The sequence below is a fragment of the Hibiscus syriacus genome, unplaced genomic scaffold (genome assembly GCF_006381635.1).
Source record: "Hibiscus syriacus cultivar Baekdansim isolate YM2019G1 unplaced genomic scaffold, ASM638163v2 tig00111402_pilon, whole genome shotgun sequence".
Classification (NCBI taxonomy): Eukaryota; Viridiplantae; Streptophyta; class Magnoliopsida; order Malvales; family Malvaceae; genus Hibiscus; species Hibiscus syriacus.
In genome coordinates this window covers 1,043,712-1,064,439 of record NW_024063082.1, presented here as the reverse complement: position 1 = coordinate 1,064,439, position 20,728 = coordinate 1,043,712, and the positions used below count along the sequence as shown (strand labels likewise).

The 20,728-nt window shown below is 33.8% G+C and overlaps 3 protein-coding genes and 1 pseudogene across 6 annotated transcripts; 1 reads left to right on the top strand and 3 right to left on the bottom strand.

Moving 5' to 3' along the window:
• Nucleotides 1-3,267: 3,267 nt before the first annotated feature.
• LOC120162326 (casein kinase 1-like protein 2) lies at nucleotides 3,268-7,875 on the top strand. Of its 2 annotated transcripts, XM_039172491.1 has the most exons (15): nucleotides 3,268-3,775; nucleotides 3,851-3,891; nucleotides 4,768-4,837; nucleotides 4,993-5,141; nucleotides 5,229-5,324; nucleotides 5,434-5,501; nucleotides 5,783-5,844; nucleotides 5,933-5,996; nucleotides 6,089-6,173; nucleotides 6,354-6,480; nucleotides 6,579-6,661; nucleotides 6,742-6,802; nucleotides 6,963-7,102; nucleotides 7,308-7,388; nucleotides 7,428-7,875. In XM_039172491.1, the coding sequence occupies exons 1-15, from the start codon at nucleotides 3,700-3,702 to the stop codon at nucleotides 7,539-7,541; spliced, it is 1,317 nt and encodes a 438-aa protein (XP_039028422.1). In that variant the 5' UTR covers nucleotides 3,268-3,699; the 3' UTR covers nucleotides 7,542-7,875. The 2 variants fall into 2 exon arrangements, with proteins under 2 accessions (XP_039028422.1, XP_039028421.1); XM_039172490.1 differs by having other exon boundaries at nucleotides 7,308-7,875.
• Nucleotides 7,876-8,641: 766 nt separating this feature from the next.
• LOC120162245 lies at nucleotides 8,642-10,924 on the bottom strand (annotated as a pseudogene).
• Nucleotides 10,925-11,821: 897 nt separating this feature from the next.
• On the bottom strand, nucleotides 11,822-14,261 carry LOC120162328 (PHD finger protein ALFIN-LIKE 4-like). Of its 2 annotated transcripts, XM_039172494.1 has the most exons (6): nucleotides 14,055-14,261; nucleotides 13,941-13,973; nucleotides 13,121-13,349; nucleotides 12,523-12,658; nucleotides 11,973-12,271; nucleotides 11,822-11,896 (listed from the first exon to the last, which is right to left on the bottom strand). In XM_039172494.1, the coding sequence occupies exons 1-5, from the start codon at nucleotides 14,149-14,151 to the stop codon at nucleotides 11,993-11,995; spliced, it is 774 nt and encodes a 257-aa protein (XP_039028425.1). In that variant the 5' UTR covers nucleotides 14,152-14,261; the 3' UTR covers nucleotides 11,822-11,896; nucleotides 11,973-11,992. The 2 variants fall into 2 exon arrangements, with proteins under 2 accessions (XP_039028425.1, XP_039028424.1); XM_039172493.1 differs by having other exon boundaries at nucleotides 11,822-12,271; nucleotides 14,055-14,260.
• A 1,447-nt stretch (nucleotides 14,262-15,708) lies between these two features.
• Nucleotides 15,709-19,588, bottom strand: LOC120162327 (alpha/beta hydrolase domain-containing protein WAV2-like). Of its 2 annotated transcripts, none has more exons than XM_039172492.1 (8): nucleotides 19,268-19,588; nucleotides 18,579-18,614; nucleotides 18,364-18,442; nucleotides 18,171-18,225; nucleotides 17,950-18,066; nucleotides 17,212-17,376; nucleotides 16,679-16,898; nucleotides 15,709-16,061 (listed from the first exon to the last, which is right to left on the bottom strand). In XM_039172492.1, the coding sequence occupies exons 1-8, from the start codon at nucleotides 19,503-19,505 to the stop codon at nucleotides 16,048-16,050; spliced, it is 924 nt and encodes a 307-aa protein (XP_039028423.1). In that variant the 5' UTR covers nucleotides 19,506-19,588; the 3' UTR covers nucleotides 15,709-16,047. The 2 variants fall into 2 exon arrangements, 1 of the variants encoding a protein (XP_039028423.1); XR_005519543.1 differs by lacking the exon at nucleotides 15,709-16,061 and adding an exon at nucleotides 16,361-16,506 and having other exon boundaries at nucleotides 16,573-16,898.
• Between the last annotated feature and the right edge of the window lie 1,140 nt (nucleotides 19,589-20,728).

Here is a 20,728-nt window from a genome sequence, read left to right as displayed (position 1 = left end):
TTTATACCGAGAATCGACAAAACCTTAGCTCTGATGCCATTAACTGTAACACCCCAACCCGTACCCGACTCGAATACGAGTCCGAGGTGTCACTTTGACTCTTAAAGAAAAACCCCGATAATTTAAAACTTTGTTTAAAATAAAATACATTGATTTACATAAAAAAGACCACAAAATACAAACTCAATCAGAGTGCTCATAATTAATGACTTATTACATACCAACACTCTATACACTACAAAATACCTACTTTGTTTATTACTTCTGATATGATCTTCTAGTAATAATACTGTCCTTGCTACTTCTATTCTTGCTCTTCTCGTTTCTTGATACCTACGTGTAAATCACTTACACGCTAAGTCATAGACTTAGTCATGAATATGCATTCTTACCATTTGATCATGATATTTCAATATGCATGTATATATTTCATATGACATATATAACCAAGTCATGCACACATGAAACTTACTTTTTTGCATCACTTTCACTTTAATTTATATTTCACTTGCCCATGTATATTGTTGTTGAGAACAAAGGTATGTGAGTACATTGAGGTTGTGCACTAATGCTGTCACCACAGCTAGTATAAATTCCCTCATGGGCACCGAACATTTATTCAGTATTCGTCCTGAAGGACTGCTATATATGTCCTGTAGGACCACTAGGTCCCGAAGGACTACAATACCCTGGACTCTTGGCATGTCAACTATACCTATAACTCTCTTATCATATACTATGGGCATTTACGATGAATACATTTCTCATCACTTGTTCTTTCTTTACTGTCATATACCACATGTATGTGTAACCATGTATTTCATATCATATCAAATAGCTTATCTCATTTCACATTGGTCATGTCTCATAGCATATATCACATATGCATATAATCATGTATATCATATCATATATCTTATGTTTTATGCTCTTATGTCTATGCATATCATATAACATATATAATAACCTATACTCATTTAATGTATTCATGCACATATAAGAATCAAAAATCAAATAACATTTTAGGAGTCACTTCTTACCATAGGAACTCCATCACTAGCTCATCGCAAGCCAATGTTCGTTCAATAATATAAGTACAATTAAAATTGCACTCACATTAGCCTTATTTGCTTTGATTCGATCCTAATCCTTTGATTATTCCGGAACTTGTTTAGACTCAATATCTACATAAATATAACATTTCAAAACAACTATCAGAAGCATAAACCTTAAACTTGATGTTAACAACTTAAACCAAATTAAAGAACCAAATTCCATTTTTCATTTAGGGTGGAATCGATCCCCCTCCCAGGGGAATCGATACCCCCTGAACATACTTGAATTTTTCGTTCAAGAGGGGGAATCGATTCCCATTCATAGGGTATCGGTTCCCTCTACCCATAAATTATATTTTAAGCCCGAAAATCATCAATTCTTCATTCAATTCTTCTATTTTTAAACCCCTACCATATCATTAAACCTAACAACCATTACTTAAACCAATTTATATCCATGAAAACCATCCACAACCTCAAAATCCTATCCCTCATATGTAAATCAAGAATCATACTCAAATTTCAATATGTTCTAAATACAATTCTAACACTTCATATTCCTTAATTAGCATGATGACAAGTCAAATTTAACTTCAAATTCAACTTATCAACTATTTTCCATAATTTCATATAAAAACTCGTTTTCTTTAATTTCTTATAACTTCTTCATCTTTTGATTATAAGACAACTTAAGCTTTCCTTAAGCTTAGTTATCTTCTAATGATCATAACCCAACCTTAAAATCAACAATTAATCAACAAAATAGAAAACTCACATTTGATGTGACTCTCTCTCGTATGGAATAACAAAGAGGAGAAGATAACTCTGGAGAATTATCTCCTCTTCCACGTGTATCTCTCTAAATAGAGAGATGACAATATCTTTTAAGCTAAATTACCATACTATCCTTTTAATTCTTTCATATTCACTACTTAATCCAACTGAAATATTCCTATTTAAATCAACAAATTCTAAAACTTTACAATAAAGTCACTAACCCGTAGTTTGGGATGTTACAAATTAATACAAGAAAACTAGTTACTTGAGATCACACAAATATCATGTAAAGAAAATATTAAATAACCTAACCAAATAAACTCGACTAAAAAGTAGATACAAACACATCTGATTGCATAGGTAAATAAACCAAAAAAGGATATCAAACTATTGAAAGACCACTGACAAATCCCAATTCAGAGTCGAACGACTTGAAAAAAACTATCCACGAACGCAAATCGCATATTCAAATTCAATGTGGTGGCCCAAAGCATAGAATATCAACATGATAACAAATAAACACCATCTTGATCAGTCGTGGCGATGTCAAATTCAATACCGAGAAAAAGATAAACAAAAAAATGATCGAATGATCGAAAACGTGCCATAAAGGCAGAGGACAATACTTTTTTATAATTATCAATTCAATAACAACAACAACAACAACAAAACCCAATTCCCATATGTATGGGGATCAATTCAATAAATAAAGATAAAATTGATTAGGGGATTCACTAGAATGGGTAAAGTATACAAATAATCCCCCAACTATAAGAAATTACTTTGTTGAGTCCCTTGACTATTAAAAGTTACAGAATGATCCCCTGACCATAGGACAATACTTTGATGAGTCCCCCGACTATTAAAAGTTACAAAATGGATCCCTGACTATTCATATATTCCAAACTCGTCACTTTCTATTAAAAATTGACAACAATTTAAGTTTGACGTTAACTTGTTGACTGGGATATAATAGTTATTAGAGATTTTGGGATCATATTTTATCATATCACAATCAACAAGTTAACGTCTAACTCAGATTTTCGTGAACTTTTTAACAGAAAATTATGAGTTTGGAACATATGATTAGTCGGAGGACCATTGTGTAACTTTTAATATTCAAGGGATTTAACAAAGTGATGCACTATAATTGAGGGACTATTTTATAACTTTTAATAGTAGGAGCTCAACAAAGCAATGCATTGTGTAACTTTTAATATTCAAGGGACAATTTGTGAATTTTACCCTAGAATTTTTAAAGTAATAGAAAATTTAAAATAGTATTAAATCTTTTACATATTTAATTTATAACATAAAGTTATATTAAAAATAGATATTTAACAATTTTTGAAATATTTGTGAATTTAAAATATATTCCTTAAAAATAGCTTAAAAAGTTAAAAATGCTCATAGGACATAGACGACCAATCGATATTGTCGCGTTGATAACTAAAATCCAATCCACGGAGCCCATCGAAATTACCCGTCAAATATCAAACAACCTTTATGTAGATGGAAATTGATGCCGGTTCTCTGTTTCCAGCGACTCCCAGGAAAAGAATTATGATTATTTTAGCTACTCTTCCCCCGTTTTGTTCCCTTTCGTTTCGATTTACCTAACCCTAGCTTTTCTGTTAATTTCAATTTTTTTGGAAAGCCAGATCCTTTTTCCTATTATTATTTTATTGTTGGTTTTTTTAAAAAAAATCTTATACGTGATCGAGACTTTCGATGTGTATGAATTATCGGAGCGGGTGATTGGGTGTTTACCATCTAGAGTCTCCGTATATTATCCACCTTTTTCATTTTTAAATTTGGGGGAGCTTTCTGAATCAAGGTTTCAAGTTATAGTTAGGGCTTGCAATTGATGGAGCCTCGTGTCGGTAATAAGTTTCGACTTGGTCGTAAGATCGGCAGCGGTTCTTTTGGAGAGATCTATTTGGGTTTGTCGCATTTTTTTATTTCCCCTTTTCCTCCTATGATTTGAATATAGCATAATATTTCTTTTTTCTTTGCAGGTACGAATATTCAGACAAATGAAGAGGTTGCCATTAAGCTTGTAAGTAGCCCTTGCAAATTCACTTTCCTTTTTGTTTAATTTTGCACGATTTTCTTGCTTGTATCTTTAGTTTATTGCATATTAACATTCTATATCAAAGTTGTTGATATTCTGGCTGGGTTTTAATCCGAGCTAATGTTCATTAAATTTCATGCTTTAGCGTAATCTTTTCTAACTTCGTGATGCAGTTTAGTCATAGGATATATTGAAGCAATAAACTGTAGAATCATGTCATTGAGGAGGATAAAATTGTAATATTCTGGGAAAGTATGACAACAATGCCGATGTTGAAGCCCTTTACATATTGGATTCTGTTCTTGCTTCTTGACCTCACTTGGGATTATTTTTGCTATAGTTCTTGGTTTACTATAAATTAACGATGATCATAGTTTGTGGACGCCCTTAACGAAAAAGAGAGAAAACAGAGAAGAAAACTGTTAATTATGGTTTAACTTGGTAGTATCATCATATATTATCTCAAGGAGGATTGAGTTTGCTCATAAGTTTAAATTTCTTATTTTCTAATTGTTGGCTGGCATCATAGTAGACAAGAAGAAGATTTGGGCAGTTATATCCTGAGATAATTAAGGTTAAAAGGGGTGACTTACTTTGCAGTGTTAATTACCAATTTGCCATTGTCTATATGTCATTCTCATTATTTTCTCGAGATTTGGTTAGAATTCTTTCAATCTGACTGACATAATTAATAAATTATTTTTATTGGTTTGATTTTATTAGTTTAAGTTTTGACAGTCTGTAAAACAAAGCTTGCTTATTTCAAATTTAGTAATAATTTCTCCTTTGTTGTACTTATTTTAATATCCATATTATATTCTTTATGTTACATAAGGAAGTTTCCTTTTCTTTAATGATTAGGAAAACGTGAAGACAAAGCATCCTCAGTTGTTATATGAATCAAAGTTGTACAGGATCCTGCAGGGAGGAAGTAATGATATACTTTCAGTTTTTTCCCCTTAGAACATAAAGCTCTTGTTTCAATCTTTGGCTGTTTTTTTAAATTTCATATTTATTCTTTTGTTTCTTATGCTGATTTTTGTTTTTTGTTTTTTACTTTCCCTATCTCGATCTTTATCTTGGCAGCTGGGATTCCAAATGTAAGATGGTTTGGAGTTGAGGGAGACTATAATGTTTTGGTTATGGATTTGCTTGGACCTAGTCTTGAAGATCTATTTAACTTCTGCAGTAGGAAACTCTCATTGAAGTCAGTTCTCATGCTTGCTGATCAAATGGTAGCCTTTTAGACTTTCATACATTGGTAGCTTTGGTTCCTCTTCCTTTGTTGTCTTGTTGCCTGATGCTATTTTGTTTTCTCGCAGATCAATCGTGTTGAATTTGTTCACACAAAATCATTTCTACATCGGGATATTAAGCCAGACAATTTTATCATGGGCCTGGGAAGGCGTGCGAATCAGGTTTCTGCTTTCTGCTCAAAATATTTTTATGTTATGTATGCCATTTTTCTTTCTTCTTTTTATTTGTTGCAGGAATATCTAATGTGACATCACTTTCACTTTCACATAGGTCTATATGATTGACTTTGGTCTGGCCAAGAAATATAGAGACAGTTCACATCAACACATTCCTTACAGGTGAGAGAAATTCACATAGTGTGATATATTGTATTGTATAGTTCAGAAACCTTTGTTTCACTTCTCATTGATTGTAATTAATACCAATAGTGTAACCGAGTTGTCATGTTGATAGTTGTATTACTTGTGGTGGAAAAAATGATGCATTGAACTTCTTTACCTTGCATTGGCAATTCTATCTTTCAGTTTTCTTTTTTTGATTTATTTTTTGACAGTTTGCACTTTGCAGTGCGTGAATGAAGCCAATTTTTTTATATATTACTTGGTCATGACCATTTCAGGGAGAATAAGAATCTGACTGGAACTGCAAGATATGCAAGCATGAATACCCACTTGGGCATTGGTATGTGTGGTCAATTTTAGGCGTCTTTTTGTTGATGTATGAATCCTTTTAGTCTTCTCAATTTTGATTCTCTGCCTATACCATGCAGAGCAAAGCCGTAGAGATGATTTGGAATCTCTTGGATATGTGCTTATGTACTTCCTAAGAGGAAGGTGAATTCTTGCTACCTATGTTACTTTCCTTCTTTGTCTTGTGTATATCTCCACATTAGTTTTCAGTGTTGGTGTTTCTTCTTTTTTAACAGTCTTCCTTGGCAAGGTCTGAAAGCTGGAACAAAGAAACAGAAGTACGAGAGAATTAGTGAGAAGAAGGTTTCTACTTCAATTGAGGTAAAGATGTGTTTGAACCTCGCAATTGCATTAGGTTTTCTTAAAGGGAATGTTGTATTAGAAAGAATCTTGCAATTGCATTAGGCTTCCATAAAGAGAATGTGTTTGAATCTTGCAATTGCTTGGAGCTTCTGATTTTAAGTTTAATATTTATGACTGAATACTGATGTGTTGTTCCAGGCCTTATGTCGAGGTTATCCAACAGAATTTGCATCATACTTCCATTATTGTCGTTCACTAAGATTTGATGATAAGCCAGACTACTCTTACCTCAAAAGAATCTTTCGTGACCTCTTTATTCGTGAAGGTTTACATTTTTAACAATCCATACTGTCAACTTGCATTATTTCCATTGATCATGGTAATGTCACGTCTCATTGTTCTTGTTTGTCCATTACTAAACAGGCTTCCAGTTTGATTATGTCTTTGATTGGACCATTTTGAAGTATCAGCAATCACAGCTGACCACTCCTCCAGCTCGAGCCATTGTAAGTTCCTAATAGGGTGTTTGCTGCTGTTTTTCTGTAAATAGTATGGATTTATCTTTTGTAATGCTCGTCTCTGGTAGGGCCCCGGTGCTGGAACAAGTTCTCCCCTGCCCCCTGGCATTGGCGCAGACAGACAAACAGGTAACTGGTGTTCCTTTCATACGTTTGAGCTTTTTTATTAGCATTACTATTGAAGTTTTGAATTTTTTTCACTCAAGTATTTGTTTCTATGACCTGCTATGTAACTCCTTTTCTTAAATTTTTTTTCTTTGATATTTAATAAGAAAATGAATGCTTTCAGCTGGAGAGAATGCGCGAGCAACTGGTTTGTCATCCATGAATTCCTCTCGGCGGAAAACATCAGGACCCTTGAATTCTGGAAGTCAAGCGAAGCAGAAAAATCCAGTTGCAAATGATCCTGCAGCTGCTAAAGACACTATGGTATTTTTGTTTTTATGATTATGCACATGGATTGGATACAGTCTAGCATTCCAGTTACCGTCTTACTTCCTTTTGATTGAGGATGCATCTACATACACACACACGCACTCCTATGAATAAGTCCTATTTACATTTGACAGTACCGATGTATATCACGTTTGATTCTTATCTTTTAATGCTAATTTGAATTTTTACTTGCACCAAGTTTATGGGGCAGACAGGTGGATCCTCTTCAAGGCAAGCTGCAGCTTCTAGCAGTCGCGAAGCTTTTGCTGGTAGTGAGGCTGACCCCCAACGTTCTCGTGCAGCTGATGCTAGCCATGGAGACCCCAGGCGCTTATCATCTGGGAGAAGCACCTCTCATGCCAAGAACTACGAAGCTGCCCTCAAGGGTATGGGGGGCCTGCAATTCGAAAGTGATGAGAGAGTTCATTATTAAATGGGTCTGCTACAGAACTTGGAAACAGAGTGTATCGTTGGCGGTGACATGGTTATACCCAAAGCCATTAAATTTCTCCACTGATGGAAAAAGCTGGTGACTAAAGCCTGTGAAGAAGGGTCGAATGAGTGGGTATGGCTTATTTTCCTAACAGTTTAAACTCACTGTTCTTATTGAGGATATCATTATCATATTTCTGTGATTATGACTTTCTCAGTCATCTGTGACATGTTCTTGACTTTTGAACCTTTATGGCATTGTAAATTTGCTTGCTGTATCCATGTCACCTTGTTCACACCTTTATTTATAATAAATAGTGGGCCACTTTGCTTGATTTTTGGGTGTCAAGTCTTCTATAAGTTCTCTTCCACTATAGAAGCTTTTTTTAGTCACAGAACCTCAGTTTTGAGTAATCAGAGCACGTCCGTCTTATGGTTAATGTTGAAATTTGTGACTTTCAACAATTTTCAAATATTATATACGTGTTACATTAATGATTCTACTGACCCGAGAACAATAAATCATTATTCTGGGCTCAACCGGAGCATTAAAAGAAATTTGTTTGGATAACAACACACTGAAACTTCTACTGTTACCATTCCACCAAGGCCAAGTGAGTTTTTCTGTGTCGGCATTCAATGCCGCTCTATTGAAGAAAACCCTCAAGCTTCATGTTAATTTTGAGAAAATGGCTTAAATTAATTGATTGTTTGAAATGACTGATAAGGATCCACCACCCAAAGAAAACCCAGATCAGAATTCTGAGGCTAACCCCTTTCCTTTACCCGAAGATGATGGCTCTCATTAGAAACCATAATCCTCAGCACCGAGCCATGAGTTTTGGAAAACTCAACCTGTTGGTCAATCGGGGCACTAGTTTACCGGAGGGCCCGATTGAGCAGCCAACTGCTCTGTTCGAAGTCAAACAGGAACCTTATAACCTCCCATGCCCGTATGAATGGACCACCTGCGATATGGATTAGGAAGAGACTTGTATTGTGGTTCACAATCTCTTTAAGAACAATTATGTTGAGTTTGATAGAAAAGTTTTTACCATATTCACAAGAATTAAAATTCTTAATTTAATTCTACAAAGGTTACAGTCTGGATGAAACGTTGATAAAATCATTACAGATTAGGACCATCTAATAAAAGAACCCACCACTGACCTTAAACTGCAACACTACCCAACTATCTATGCACAGCTATTCAGAACGGTGCTGGTGGGTCTCAGAAGATCTGTTCACCTCATTTCCGATCATTTCGGCATGCTGATCTTGTTGGTTTTGCGATGCCGGCGGCACCTGCTTCTCGGATTTCTTCTCCTCCTTAACAATCACTTGTCTCGGCATCACTTCCAACAGAAAGCTTCCTCCGTTCCATACAGATGCAGAAACCTCGAGTATTTGGAAAATTGCATGGAATTCATATGAAAGGAAGATGGGGACTATGAGTGCCATGGTTGCGACTGTAAAAATGGCTTGGAGTAAAATGTACATAAACAAACGGTTCTGATCCCCTAGCAATCCACTTAAACGCCACCATATGTTGTTTGCTTTCTGAGCTTTCTTAGAAAGTTCCCTATAAAATGAAGAAATCATCGAAAAGCTTAAATATATAAAACAATATTTACAAGGAATTGATGTCATTAATCGAGGTAAATATAGAGCATACCTGTAAGTCATGACTTCAGGATCTATTAGCAGCCTCTGGCGACGTAGCACGTTGACAATGAGGAAAAAAAGAACTTGCCAGAGGGTATAAGCAGCTAAGGGAACCACGAACAGCCAAGTCCATAGGTAAGATTTGTCTTCAACATAAGGCCATGAAAATCTCTGAGATGTACCTTCAGGATGCATGGCTTCACAGGTTGCAGGATTCCACCATCGAATCGTGGAAAAAACAATACCTGAAAGCAGAACATTACTACATTAGGCATCGAGCACATTCGGACTTATTAGAAACAAATATAAGCTTGTGCTGCCTTTCTAAAAAGCCTTAACCACCACCTTCAAAATAAAAGAGCCTTAACCACCAACTTTTAATGGTGTTTCAAGCAACACTTACCTGCCATGCACTGAATTTCCAGAATTTACTACTCATACTCATAGCCACCTAAGGTACAAAGTGTCAACAATTTTCACAGATTGAGTGGGATTTCCGGACCGCCGGCAAGGAATAATGAGACAGTTACTAGGATCTATAGTTTCACAAAGTACATGAAACTAAGCCCATGGAAAGAAAAGTTGTGAAATAAGGATTGCAAACATACCAGGTAAAAGATGCATAAGGACGCTAATAATTTTGTCCACAGAACTAAAAACCAAGCTACAACGCCAAACAATGAGCGCCCATGCAAGCGGAGCGGACCCTAAAGTAGCAACCAGGAAGAACAAAGAAGTTAAAACCGATTCGTTCACCAATTGAGATGTATGTAAGAAACCAAGTACCCCGATTTTTACCTCAGCAAATGAGAAGCAAATCATAAAAAACTTTACATTCCTCGGATACAGAAGAAGGTCGACCAAGAAGATTGTATTGGCGTAATAACAGAAATCCTGGCATACACAGAAATGCATCATTTTCTGTCAGATTTCAATGCAACCTTTTGAAAAACTTCTCAAAAACAAGTCCGAACAATCAACGATAGATCTTACCAGAAGATAATAATGCCATTTCTTAAAGCGATAGTATATCCATCGAAGAGGGACAAAGGTGATACATAAGGGATATCTTGTGGCCCTGAGTCAAAATTTCATGTCCAAAAAACAAGAGCAAAAACATTAATGGATTCAATAGCCAACGTTTTGAGCAATCGATTACATGAATTCAAAGCTGAGTTAACTTACTTGCTCCTAATAGAAAGCAAAACCCGAGAACCCCCAAAAGATGTGTCGCCTAAAACATAAAAAACCCATGAAAGAAAAAACAATAAAAAAATAGAAAATTATAACTTCAGATCCACGTTCTTAATGATAAACATAAAACCCAGGAATTAATTACATAAAACAAACATGGATATAAAGAAGAAGAAGAAAAACGTTGAAAATATTACCTTGTTGATTAAGCGTTCGTGTTCTTCAGCTTGTTTAGCGATCTTAGCAGCTTGTTTCGACAGCATCTCCTTCGTTTGAACCGCTTGTTTAGACAACATCTCCTTTGTTTTCGCCACTTTCAGCGCCAAAAAAAATCAACTCCAAATAATAAAATTACAGGGGAAAAACATAAACTTCGATTAAAAATGACTCAAAAAAATAAGGAAAAGAAAACCAATGGGTTGCTAACAATTATACCTCCGTTCGATCTTTGAACCTCCGGCGCACCTTCCCAGATGAATCCCCATTTGAATTCAATTCCTCCATGAATTCGTCGCCGCTCGACATTTCTTCCCTTTTGGTGTTTGTAACTGAAATCAAATCGAATAAACGAAGAAGACAAAGAGGGAAAAGGTGGTAGCTTGCCGCGTGAATACATATATCTTTAATTTATATTTTACTGAACAATACTCTGATTTTAAATATTACGAATTTCTTAATTGAGATTATACTAAAACCATTTCTTCACTCAATCTTCTTAGGCATTTTTTTATTAAAATATTATCCTAAAAATTATTTTCAAATTAATATTTGTTTAAATTATTTTTTAATAAATATTTTAATATTACGTAAAATAAAAATACATTACACCAAGAATATATTTTGTAAATCGTACTTTTTATTCACATAATGATACAATTATAAGAATCTGATCAGATAAAAATACTTTAAATTTATTAAAAATCAATTAATAGTATTTATATTTGTTTATAACTCAACGCCTATTTAATCCTTCCGTGTTGAGTTGGACCGTTTCTAGAATAATAATTTCTTTTATAAAATCAATAAATATTAATATAAACATACTAAATTAATTTTATTAAAAAATAGGTAGGAAGTAATTTGGTCAATGATGACGTGGATCTGTTTTGGTTTATTGGTAGACGGGTGACAAGTGTTATGAAATAATTGGGTGAATAATAAAATATGGATCCACTCGTCTATTGTAGAAAGTTCTATATTTAAAATAAATAAAAAATGATGATTTTGGAGTGCAACAAAAAATATAATAAAAATCATAATATTTTTAATTGCGCACCTTTGTTACGTACGCATGAGACCGTTTTGTAGAACGCATTTTATCTAAAATAGAAACATTTCGATAAATGGGTATTATTTCAATAAAAAATAAATTTTTAGTAAAATTGCGGTCGAGTAGTTAATGAATTTTGCTTGTCCCATCATATGCAAATGAATTAGAACAATCTTTACTTATCCGAGAAAGAGATTTCATAAACGGGAAATTTTATATAACCAAATCTAAGAGTACAAGTTCAGAACCAGAAAACTACTAATACCAATATATCCAACTGAAAGTCTCTAAGAAGATTACAAGCTGATAGAATCCGCATCTCCTCAGCGGTAAGGTCTTGCCCTCTTCTTGTTGTTGTTGTTGCAAGACGGACATTTGTACTGCTTGATATGCTCGGCCATGGCGGGGGTTATCTTGACACATTTGCCATGGAACCAAGTTTCACATATGTCGCAACAAATCCAGAACTCATCCTCAGCATAGTTCTCACCACATTCCCCGCACAAGGTATTGCCGTGCTCCTCTTCGTCCTCCTCATCCAATCCCTCGTCCTCATCGGTTGGCTGCATAATCTTCAAGTATTTAGCAGATTCAGATCCTCTCTGTAAAAGAGGAAATAAATGTGTACAACATCACATAATGAAGCACTACGTTAATTTAAAGAATTCCACACAAAATTGACACTAAATAGAGAGTACTACGCCTACCAGAGAAATGAAGTTCAAGAGTTCCTAATAACATTGGTTGAGACTTCATTGGAAGCACGCATTGCTATTGTACGTTGTCACTAATATTAAACCAATATCCATACTTAAGCCATCAGAAAAAGTTTAATCAGCAATGTCCCACTTACAGCTTTTGTGCTTGACTTGGATTTATTTCTTATATGATTTGAAACCGACGACTTCTCCTTTGCCTGCTTTTTGGCACTTCCAGTGACTATTTCAAATATTGTAGGGAGATCATGTATAGAGTTGAAGAGACGCTTCCTGCAACGAAGCATATGTTTGCAAATACATCCTTCAAACACCATTAAATACATGCGAGTATCTAGCAAAATGATACACATGACAAAAATGAAAACATTCTTCCTAAAGGAGAAATCCCATTCAATCTTGTTTTAAGTATCTTTATATCATAAATACTATAAGCAGTAAATTTCACTTAATGTCCCATCTGTTCCCAAGCTTCATATCCAGCATTAACTCACATGTCATTGACCATGCATATGAAAGAGCTGATCAAATAGAACCCAAGGTAAAAAATGATGATGTAAACAACATCCAGTGAAACATCTAAATGGCTACATGAAATTTTTATGGTGTCCACCAAAGCTTATGGTTTTCATAAAGTTTGATTAAGCATGCAGTTCACCAAGCATTATTAAGATTTCTCCCTGTATATTACTCAACACGGGAAAGATTGCAGCAGGTAAGGTGACAAAATTATACCTGTTGGTTTTATCAATACTAAGCCTAGCACCAAAATAGGAAGCCACCGCTAGTAACCATGCATCGCTGTGAATGGCAACAAGTGCCAACCAGTCTTTTCCTTGCATACCGTCTCGAGCGAAGTTAATACCCAATACAGGCTCCGGAAGCTCTGGAGGTACTTCGTCAACAGGTAAAGTAACTTTCCACTGTTCATTAGGAAGTCCATACAAGCAAAGATTCTCTTTCTCTGAAATCCAGAATGTCAGCCGAACAAAATTCTAAGATGTAATAGAGAAACAGAGTAGAATCGCATCCAATTGAAGTTTGGCAAATTACAAACAGCATAATAATAAACATGAAACAAACCATCAACAACGGATAAAATTAACTATCAGGGCACGTTAGATACAAGGCTCCAGATAGCCAAACAAATTGAATATTCATACTGAACATGCTTTGGACATTGAGAGGCTTATGGTTCAGATCCAAATTCCAATAAAAACACAAAATAAAGTAGTGGAAAATTTCAACCAAATCTGAGTTTCGATCGCATCATTTAAACTTAAACAATCACATGTAAAAATATTCAAAGACAAACTTGACTGCAAGAAGAAAACAATTCGCAGAAAGCCTATCTCAATTTTCGAAGAGTGGACTATTTTGCTTCATTAAATAACCAAAATACTATATATCTAAACGTAGCAAAATTCTGGGATACTACAATACGCATAAATAGGAAACGAAATTAATCAAATCCAGCTGCTACTTATCAATCAATCATCACGTCCAAAAATCGTAACGTAACAACATAAATTTCAAATGTCCAAAAGTCACTAACCAGGATCGCACTGTTCAAAAAATTCGGCAACATCTGCGACAAAAAAAAAAAGCTATAAAAGTTAAACATGGAAACATAACCCTAAAATCTCAAAGGAGGAGGAGAAGAAAAGACCGGTGGTTAAGGCTTTGATGATGCCGGCACGACGGCCTTTGAAATCTTTAAAGACTTCCTCAACTGTTCTGGCGTTTTGCAGAGTTCCTCCGTCCATAATCCAAACACTTCGAATGCAGTGAGCTTAACGGAGAAAGAGATGATAAAATTCGAAAATCAAAATTCAAAAACAACAAGAATGCATGTGAGAAGAAGTAGGAGGAACACTGTCAAATAATATATATATTAGTAGAGTATTAGCAATTGGATGAAAAACGTACTCTTTAGTTTAATTTATAAAACAGTAAGTAAAAGGTCAGATTTTGTGGTTTTAATTTTGTTTTCCTTTTCAGAGACAGAACTTGGAATACCTAGGTCCGACATGGACGAAAATTACTTTAGCCCACGTGGCGTGAAGTGTGTGGCTGAAAACTTGCCACGTTTTGGGGTTTAGTGGGTATATTTGTAAAATGACATTTTACGGATTCGAAACCTGCATTCAAAACCTGAATTTTAATTAGCTAAAATTTTGAGAGAGGTTTAATCTAGTAGAGTCAAAAAAAAAACTAAGTTATTCGAGTTGATAAATATTATTTTATAATTAAAATTTGATTTGAAATTTTTAGTCGAGTAAATTTTTTGAGTTTTTATTTAAATTTAATTGTAAATATTTATAATATTATGACATTATTTGATTATAATTTAAATGTTTTTTTTTTATAATCATATACAATACATATATATTTCTTTAGATATAATCATATATCATACAAAGTCAAGAAACTCGACTCAAACTTAAAAATCAATCCACTAATTACTTAAAATTTTGAGTTATTTGAGTTACTATTAAAGTTGTATTTTATAACTCGACTTAAAATGTTTCAAGTCGAGTTGAATTTTATTCGCTCCTAAATTAGGGTTAAAAAATGGATCGGAGCTCGTTTGTTTTTATTTGGCTTTAACTTCAGATTTTTTATTCAAATATATCATTCTAAAAATTACTTAATTATTAAAATAATATAGTTTTTTATTGAATATGTTTTAAATAGAACATATATTAAAGGACAAAAAAGTAATAAAGAAAAAATACAATTTTTTTTTAAAAAAATCACATGTTATACATGTCAATAATACATATTAGTGCGAACACGTATCGAATAACAGTAAATACATAAATTTTATTTTCAATCACTCGATAAGTGTATTTAAAATGTTATATTCAACAAGAACTCCAATGATTTCGGTGGTAAAGAAATTATTGTTATTCCTTGAGATTCCGAATTCGAGCACCAACAATGCCAGAAATATAAATGTTTAATGTCAAATTAGTTGAGAATTATCTTTAAACATATATTATCTTATACTTACCTCATATTCATAAAAAAATGACCTGGCATATTTTTAAAAAAATGTATCATGTTATATAACCTCAAAAGAATGTCATTTTAAATAATAGAGGTTATTTTAATACTTCACTTTTAAAATGGTGATACTCGAGGTAAAATTTTAAATTTAAAAAAATTAAATATGATAAAATAAATCAACCCAAGTAAACTCATTGCTACTCAAGTTGTCACAACAGTTCAAAACTACCATTAAAAACAATAGAAAAAGAGTTACAAAAACAACCTAAATTGTCCCATACAAAAACAGAGAACCAAATAGTTCAAACATATCAGCACCACCCACACATCTGCAGTGTTTTTTAAAATAGTTCTCTTATTTCATACAAATGGAACCAGCAGAATTAGTATGGCATTTCACATGCTCGTCAAAGCCAGTCGTACCGTATACTAAGAGGGAATGAGTGTTCTTTCTCTGCATCGCTTTTAATCAGCTTATGTTTTGTATGCCAGTAAAATAAAAAAATAGAGGAGACAATGATCGACGACAACTGCAGGGTCTAAGTTTATAGAGCGCTTCTACCAGCTGCAACTTCAAAAGAATGGGACAAAGCTTGAGTTCCAGGGTGTGAGCCAAATAATAAAATCTCAAAAGATTACATGCCTGCCGGTCACCTCAGGGAATCTGAAAGCAACATTAGACACCCATCAATAAGAGAGGAAAAGATAGCGAGGGAAGGGGGCGGGGGCACAAAACAGTAATGAGAGAATTTACATACTATCAACAGTTTTCCGGCTACTTTGGAAATAAGAAAAAAGAGAAATCAGAGAGACAACAATAAATATGAAGCACACAGTTTTATAGGTGCCTTATTATCCCCCTAGCATAATAATGGCTAATTTTAAGCATGAGTAGGTTTGTTTCTATTTTATTATTTCTAAATCTCCAGATACACGAAGTTCAGGGGAAAAAGCATTTAAAGATTTGGAGCGAAAACGTTCTGGTTGAATTTAAATAATATAGCCCTGGTGTCATGGCCTTAAATTATGCTTACAACAGTAATATATTCTTCCATGACTGTCAACATGATGTGGTAGAAACTAGGTTGCTCACAAGGTGCAGCTAGGCTTAGGAGAAAAGCATGGACTAGGGAAAAAAAGGTTAGCCAAACTTCAAAATATGACCTCAAGAAGGCAAATCTATATTTGCAAGAGATATGGGGAAATCATATTCCAGAGGCCAAAATCTAATCTTGTCAAATATCATCTAGCAATAGTTATACCGGGGAAAAGGTGAATTACCATGTTCATTTTTCGGCACATGTTTTTCAAAAAATTGCTGAATTGTTCTCCAGTAGTGGTCACCAGCGGCTAACCAAGTGTCCATGTGCATGCCAGTAGGGAATTCTACAAAGAGGCATTGTCTGTTATGAGCTGCTGCTTTAGCATATAGCATCTGCATATGGGATGGCGGAACCATCTCATCTTGCAATCCAGAAAGAAAAAGGATAGGCTGCTTGACCTGCAGATTTATGTTCAAAATAGCAAAAGAAGCATCAATTAATGAGGTGACTGAGAGACATATACACTCGAAGTAGAACAAGCATCACCATCCCGTCTTCCTAGTTTCAGGTGCATTAGAGAAATACAAATAGGTCGAAAATGCCAACCTAAGTACTAATTATCTTGTACCTAAATTAAGTCTACTCATTTCCTTCATGATTCACTCAAATAGGCTACTAATAGATTTAGGAGATTTTTCATCATATATATGACGCTAATATAGTCTAAAGATTCAAAAAGTCTAGTTAAATTTCCAACCAACGTGTAATTACCTGGCCAATGACGTCAATGGTACTCCATGGAGAGCGGACAAGAAAATTAAGAATTTTGGGACCTTTGGTACCAGGGCCTCCAATAAACCACTTCAGGAAAGGCAATAAAACTCCAGCCATGTCCAGAATCGATGTGAAAGTATTTTCTAGTATCAATGCAGCAACCTGAAATTTAAAGGCAACCCAAGGCATGACATACTCAAATTGTTTGTAGAAATCCCTTCTACCATCAAAGATGAATTAAACTAGAGCGACATGATCATATGAGTGGCAAAAACCCATGCATTAAACAAATAAACAATAGTAATCAACTAGGGAATATAACAGTCCAAATACAGGAAAATTAAAGGTATGCTCATTCAATGTGTTATTCCTCAAGTGCATGTTGTCAGTACTCCCATCATCCTTCGAAACTTACTTAAAACCATATCAAATTTCTCCATCTTTTGAACATCGATCCTACATCTCCAATCAGACCGCAAGTTTTACAAGTATATGTGCATATTTAATTATATTCTTGCCAGGATACCAATACAATCATGCCATGTCATGTCATGTTAGAGCAGACAAAATCAAAGTCTAATCAGGATACCGTCCAACATGCATAACATGTTAAACTATTTTGTTGATAATCTGTCCAGTATGAGTTTGAACCACTGTATTACAATACATTTCTGATTCTAAATCTCTTTAGCCTCATAAAAAAGAAAAGTAATGAAATAATCACAAGACGGATACCTTATCAGGATTGTTTTTGGTGACTACAGCTCCAACAGCACCCCCAAGTGATCTTCCAAAGACTACTATTCTATCTGTGTCAATATCCGTCCGCTGGGAGAGATGATCCAGTGCAGCCTAAATTAGAAAAAAAGGAAGGAAAAAGAAGAAACATATAGTTAGAGTTGCTAGTTTGTTAAGGTAGTAGCCTTACGTATCTAGAAAAGAAAAGAAGTCACAACCTGAGCATCGTTAATAATTCCATGCTGAGAAGGATAACCATCACTTGCTCCATAACTGTTTGATCAATCAGATGTTAAACTTCATTCAGTAGATAAGTTCAGTTGTATGCTAGGTGTACTCAAGGCCATGATGCTAACAACATAAGAAAGCTAAAAACAAAGAAGCATCATATTAGATATTAAGGACACACACCCTCGATATGAAAGCATGAAGACATTGCATTGTAATCTCTGTAGCATTATGTGAACCATTTCCAGACGGTGAGCAATATCTACAGGTTACAGTCAAGGTTGCCCAAGGACATTAGATTTCATAATTAGAAAAATATTTTGCCAATTTGAATCCAGTAAAATGTGAAGTAAAAATTATAACGCAAAATAAATAAATAAAGCTGATGAAAAGGATACTTCCAGCGTTCTCTTGAAAAAACAGGATGGTTGGACCTACAAAATCAACAGAACTACTTTCTAAGCAATGAAATGGTGTTGCAATCTTAATATAAGAACACCAACATGCTACGATGTATTGAAAAACAACATCCTAGCATATGCTTAAGCTATGCCCAACTTAAATGCTCAGTATAGGCATTTTCTCCCAAGAGTTTACAAGTTTTCTCCTAAACTTTCAAACACATGTAATAGCCAAATCGAGACCCTAGATCAAAGCAAATAGAAAAAAATGCATAATTAATAGTCAAAATCATCTTTCACCTAACTTTAAATGACATGTCATAAGCTTAATCTCAACAATTGCTTCAATTCTCATTTAGTTGAAATGAACTCTTATAATTTAGAATTTGTTTCAATCATCCTATCTTCAAAGTTCTAAAAGAGCAGCAACAAGGATAAAAACAAACCATTTTTCGAACAAAAACTAAAAATCTTCCTCCAAAAATAAAAAATCTCAACCTAAAAGCCCCAGCAAAAAGAACCACTAGCTCCAAAAATTCAAACCGAAAACCAAACCCTAATCCCTAGCCCCACTAGAAAATAACTGAAACCAGCAGAATTACTATAATTCAATTTAAAATAAAAAACATAACAAAATAAAATAAAACGCTAAAAAAGCAGATCAGGAGTGAGACTGTGAAAGTGACCTCGGCAGTCAGGAAAGAGCTTGATGAACCAAGAATGGAGTTTGATTCCATCGGAGGACCGGAGCCAAACGTCCTCGTAGGTGAGCCGGAGTCGGGCCGGTGTTATCGGGTAAGACTTGGTTAGACCAGGCAAAACCGGAACGTAAACGAGCTTCTCTTGAAAAGCCACCAGCAACGCTATCCCGGCTACCACTATCCCTCCCACTCCGTACAACAATACGTTTACGTAAGAAACCATTTGCTTCGTCGTCTCGTAGGCCGGAGTAGCTGCGTTTTTCCTTTTAATTTCTGCTTCTCTGATGACTGTTTTTTATGTGGTTGTTCCCTCTGTTAGTAGTTTAATTTTTTTTCTTTCGTTTTATTTAGAGTTAATTTCATAGTATGTCCTTAAATTATGATTTATTTTAAATTAGCTTTCACATGTTTAAACATTTCAACTTCATTCCTAAATTATGATTCTCATTTTCAAATTTTCAAATTTTCAAATGTTTCAATTTAATCTCCAAAGTATCATCGTCATTCTAAAATAATTCCTGAACTTTTGAATATTTCAATTTCATCTCTAATCTACCGACTATCAGTATTCAATATATGTTGATCATGCCTTTGTTAATAAACCCGTTAAAAATTATTACATGTTAGGTAAATATTGATGTGTATAATGTAATAATATCATTTAGCGTAAACAATAATTAAATGTTGTATGGCATCCTCTAAAATCACTATTTAAAATAAAATTAAAAGATTCTTAGGTTTTTACTTATGTTCTCTCAATTTATTTATAAATAATTTTTCCTGGTTTCAAAGTTAAATCATTATTTTTTTATATTCAATATTAATTATTTTTATATCACATCATATTATTATATAAAATAAATTAACGTGTATATGACAATTAATAATATTTGAAATGATTTTATCAATAGATTAACATATACTAATAGTTTAAAAATAAAATTAGAACATTCAAAATTTAAGGGCCAATTTAAAATGAAATAATAGTTTGTGAACGAAATTAGAACATTAAATAAAATTAAGATCAATTTAATATAAGTTATTATTAATGGGTAAATTTAATATATTTAATATTTAAGTATCAATTTAAAATAAGACTCATAGCTTGAGGATAGATGCAATTAACTCTTTATTTAAAATATTTTTTAAAAAATACTTATTTTTTTTTTAATTTCAATTGACTTTACAAATAATGTTATTTCGCTTTGGGACCCATTATCCTTCACAAGACATTCAGCATTTGGGTTTAGGTCAGTTACCCTAAAGATACCTTAATAATAATAGTATACACCGCATTCTCGAAATGAATTAAATATTTTTTTAAAAATATTGGTAAAATACGAATAGGATAATAAAAATCAATTAAAATATATAATATTAAATCGTTAATGTAAAAAATTATTTAAATACAAAACATTTTAGACGTAAATAAATTACACAAGAATC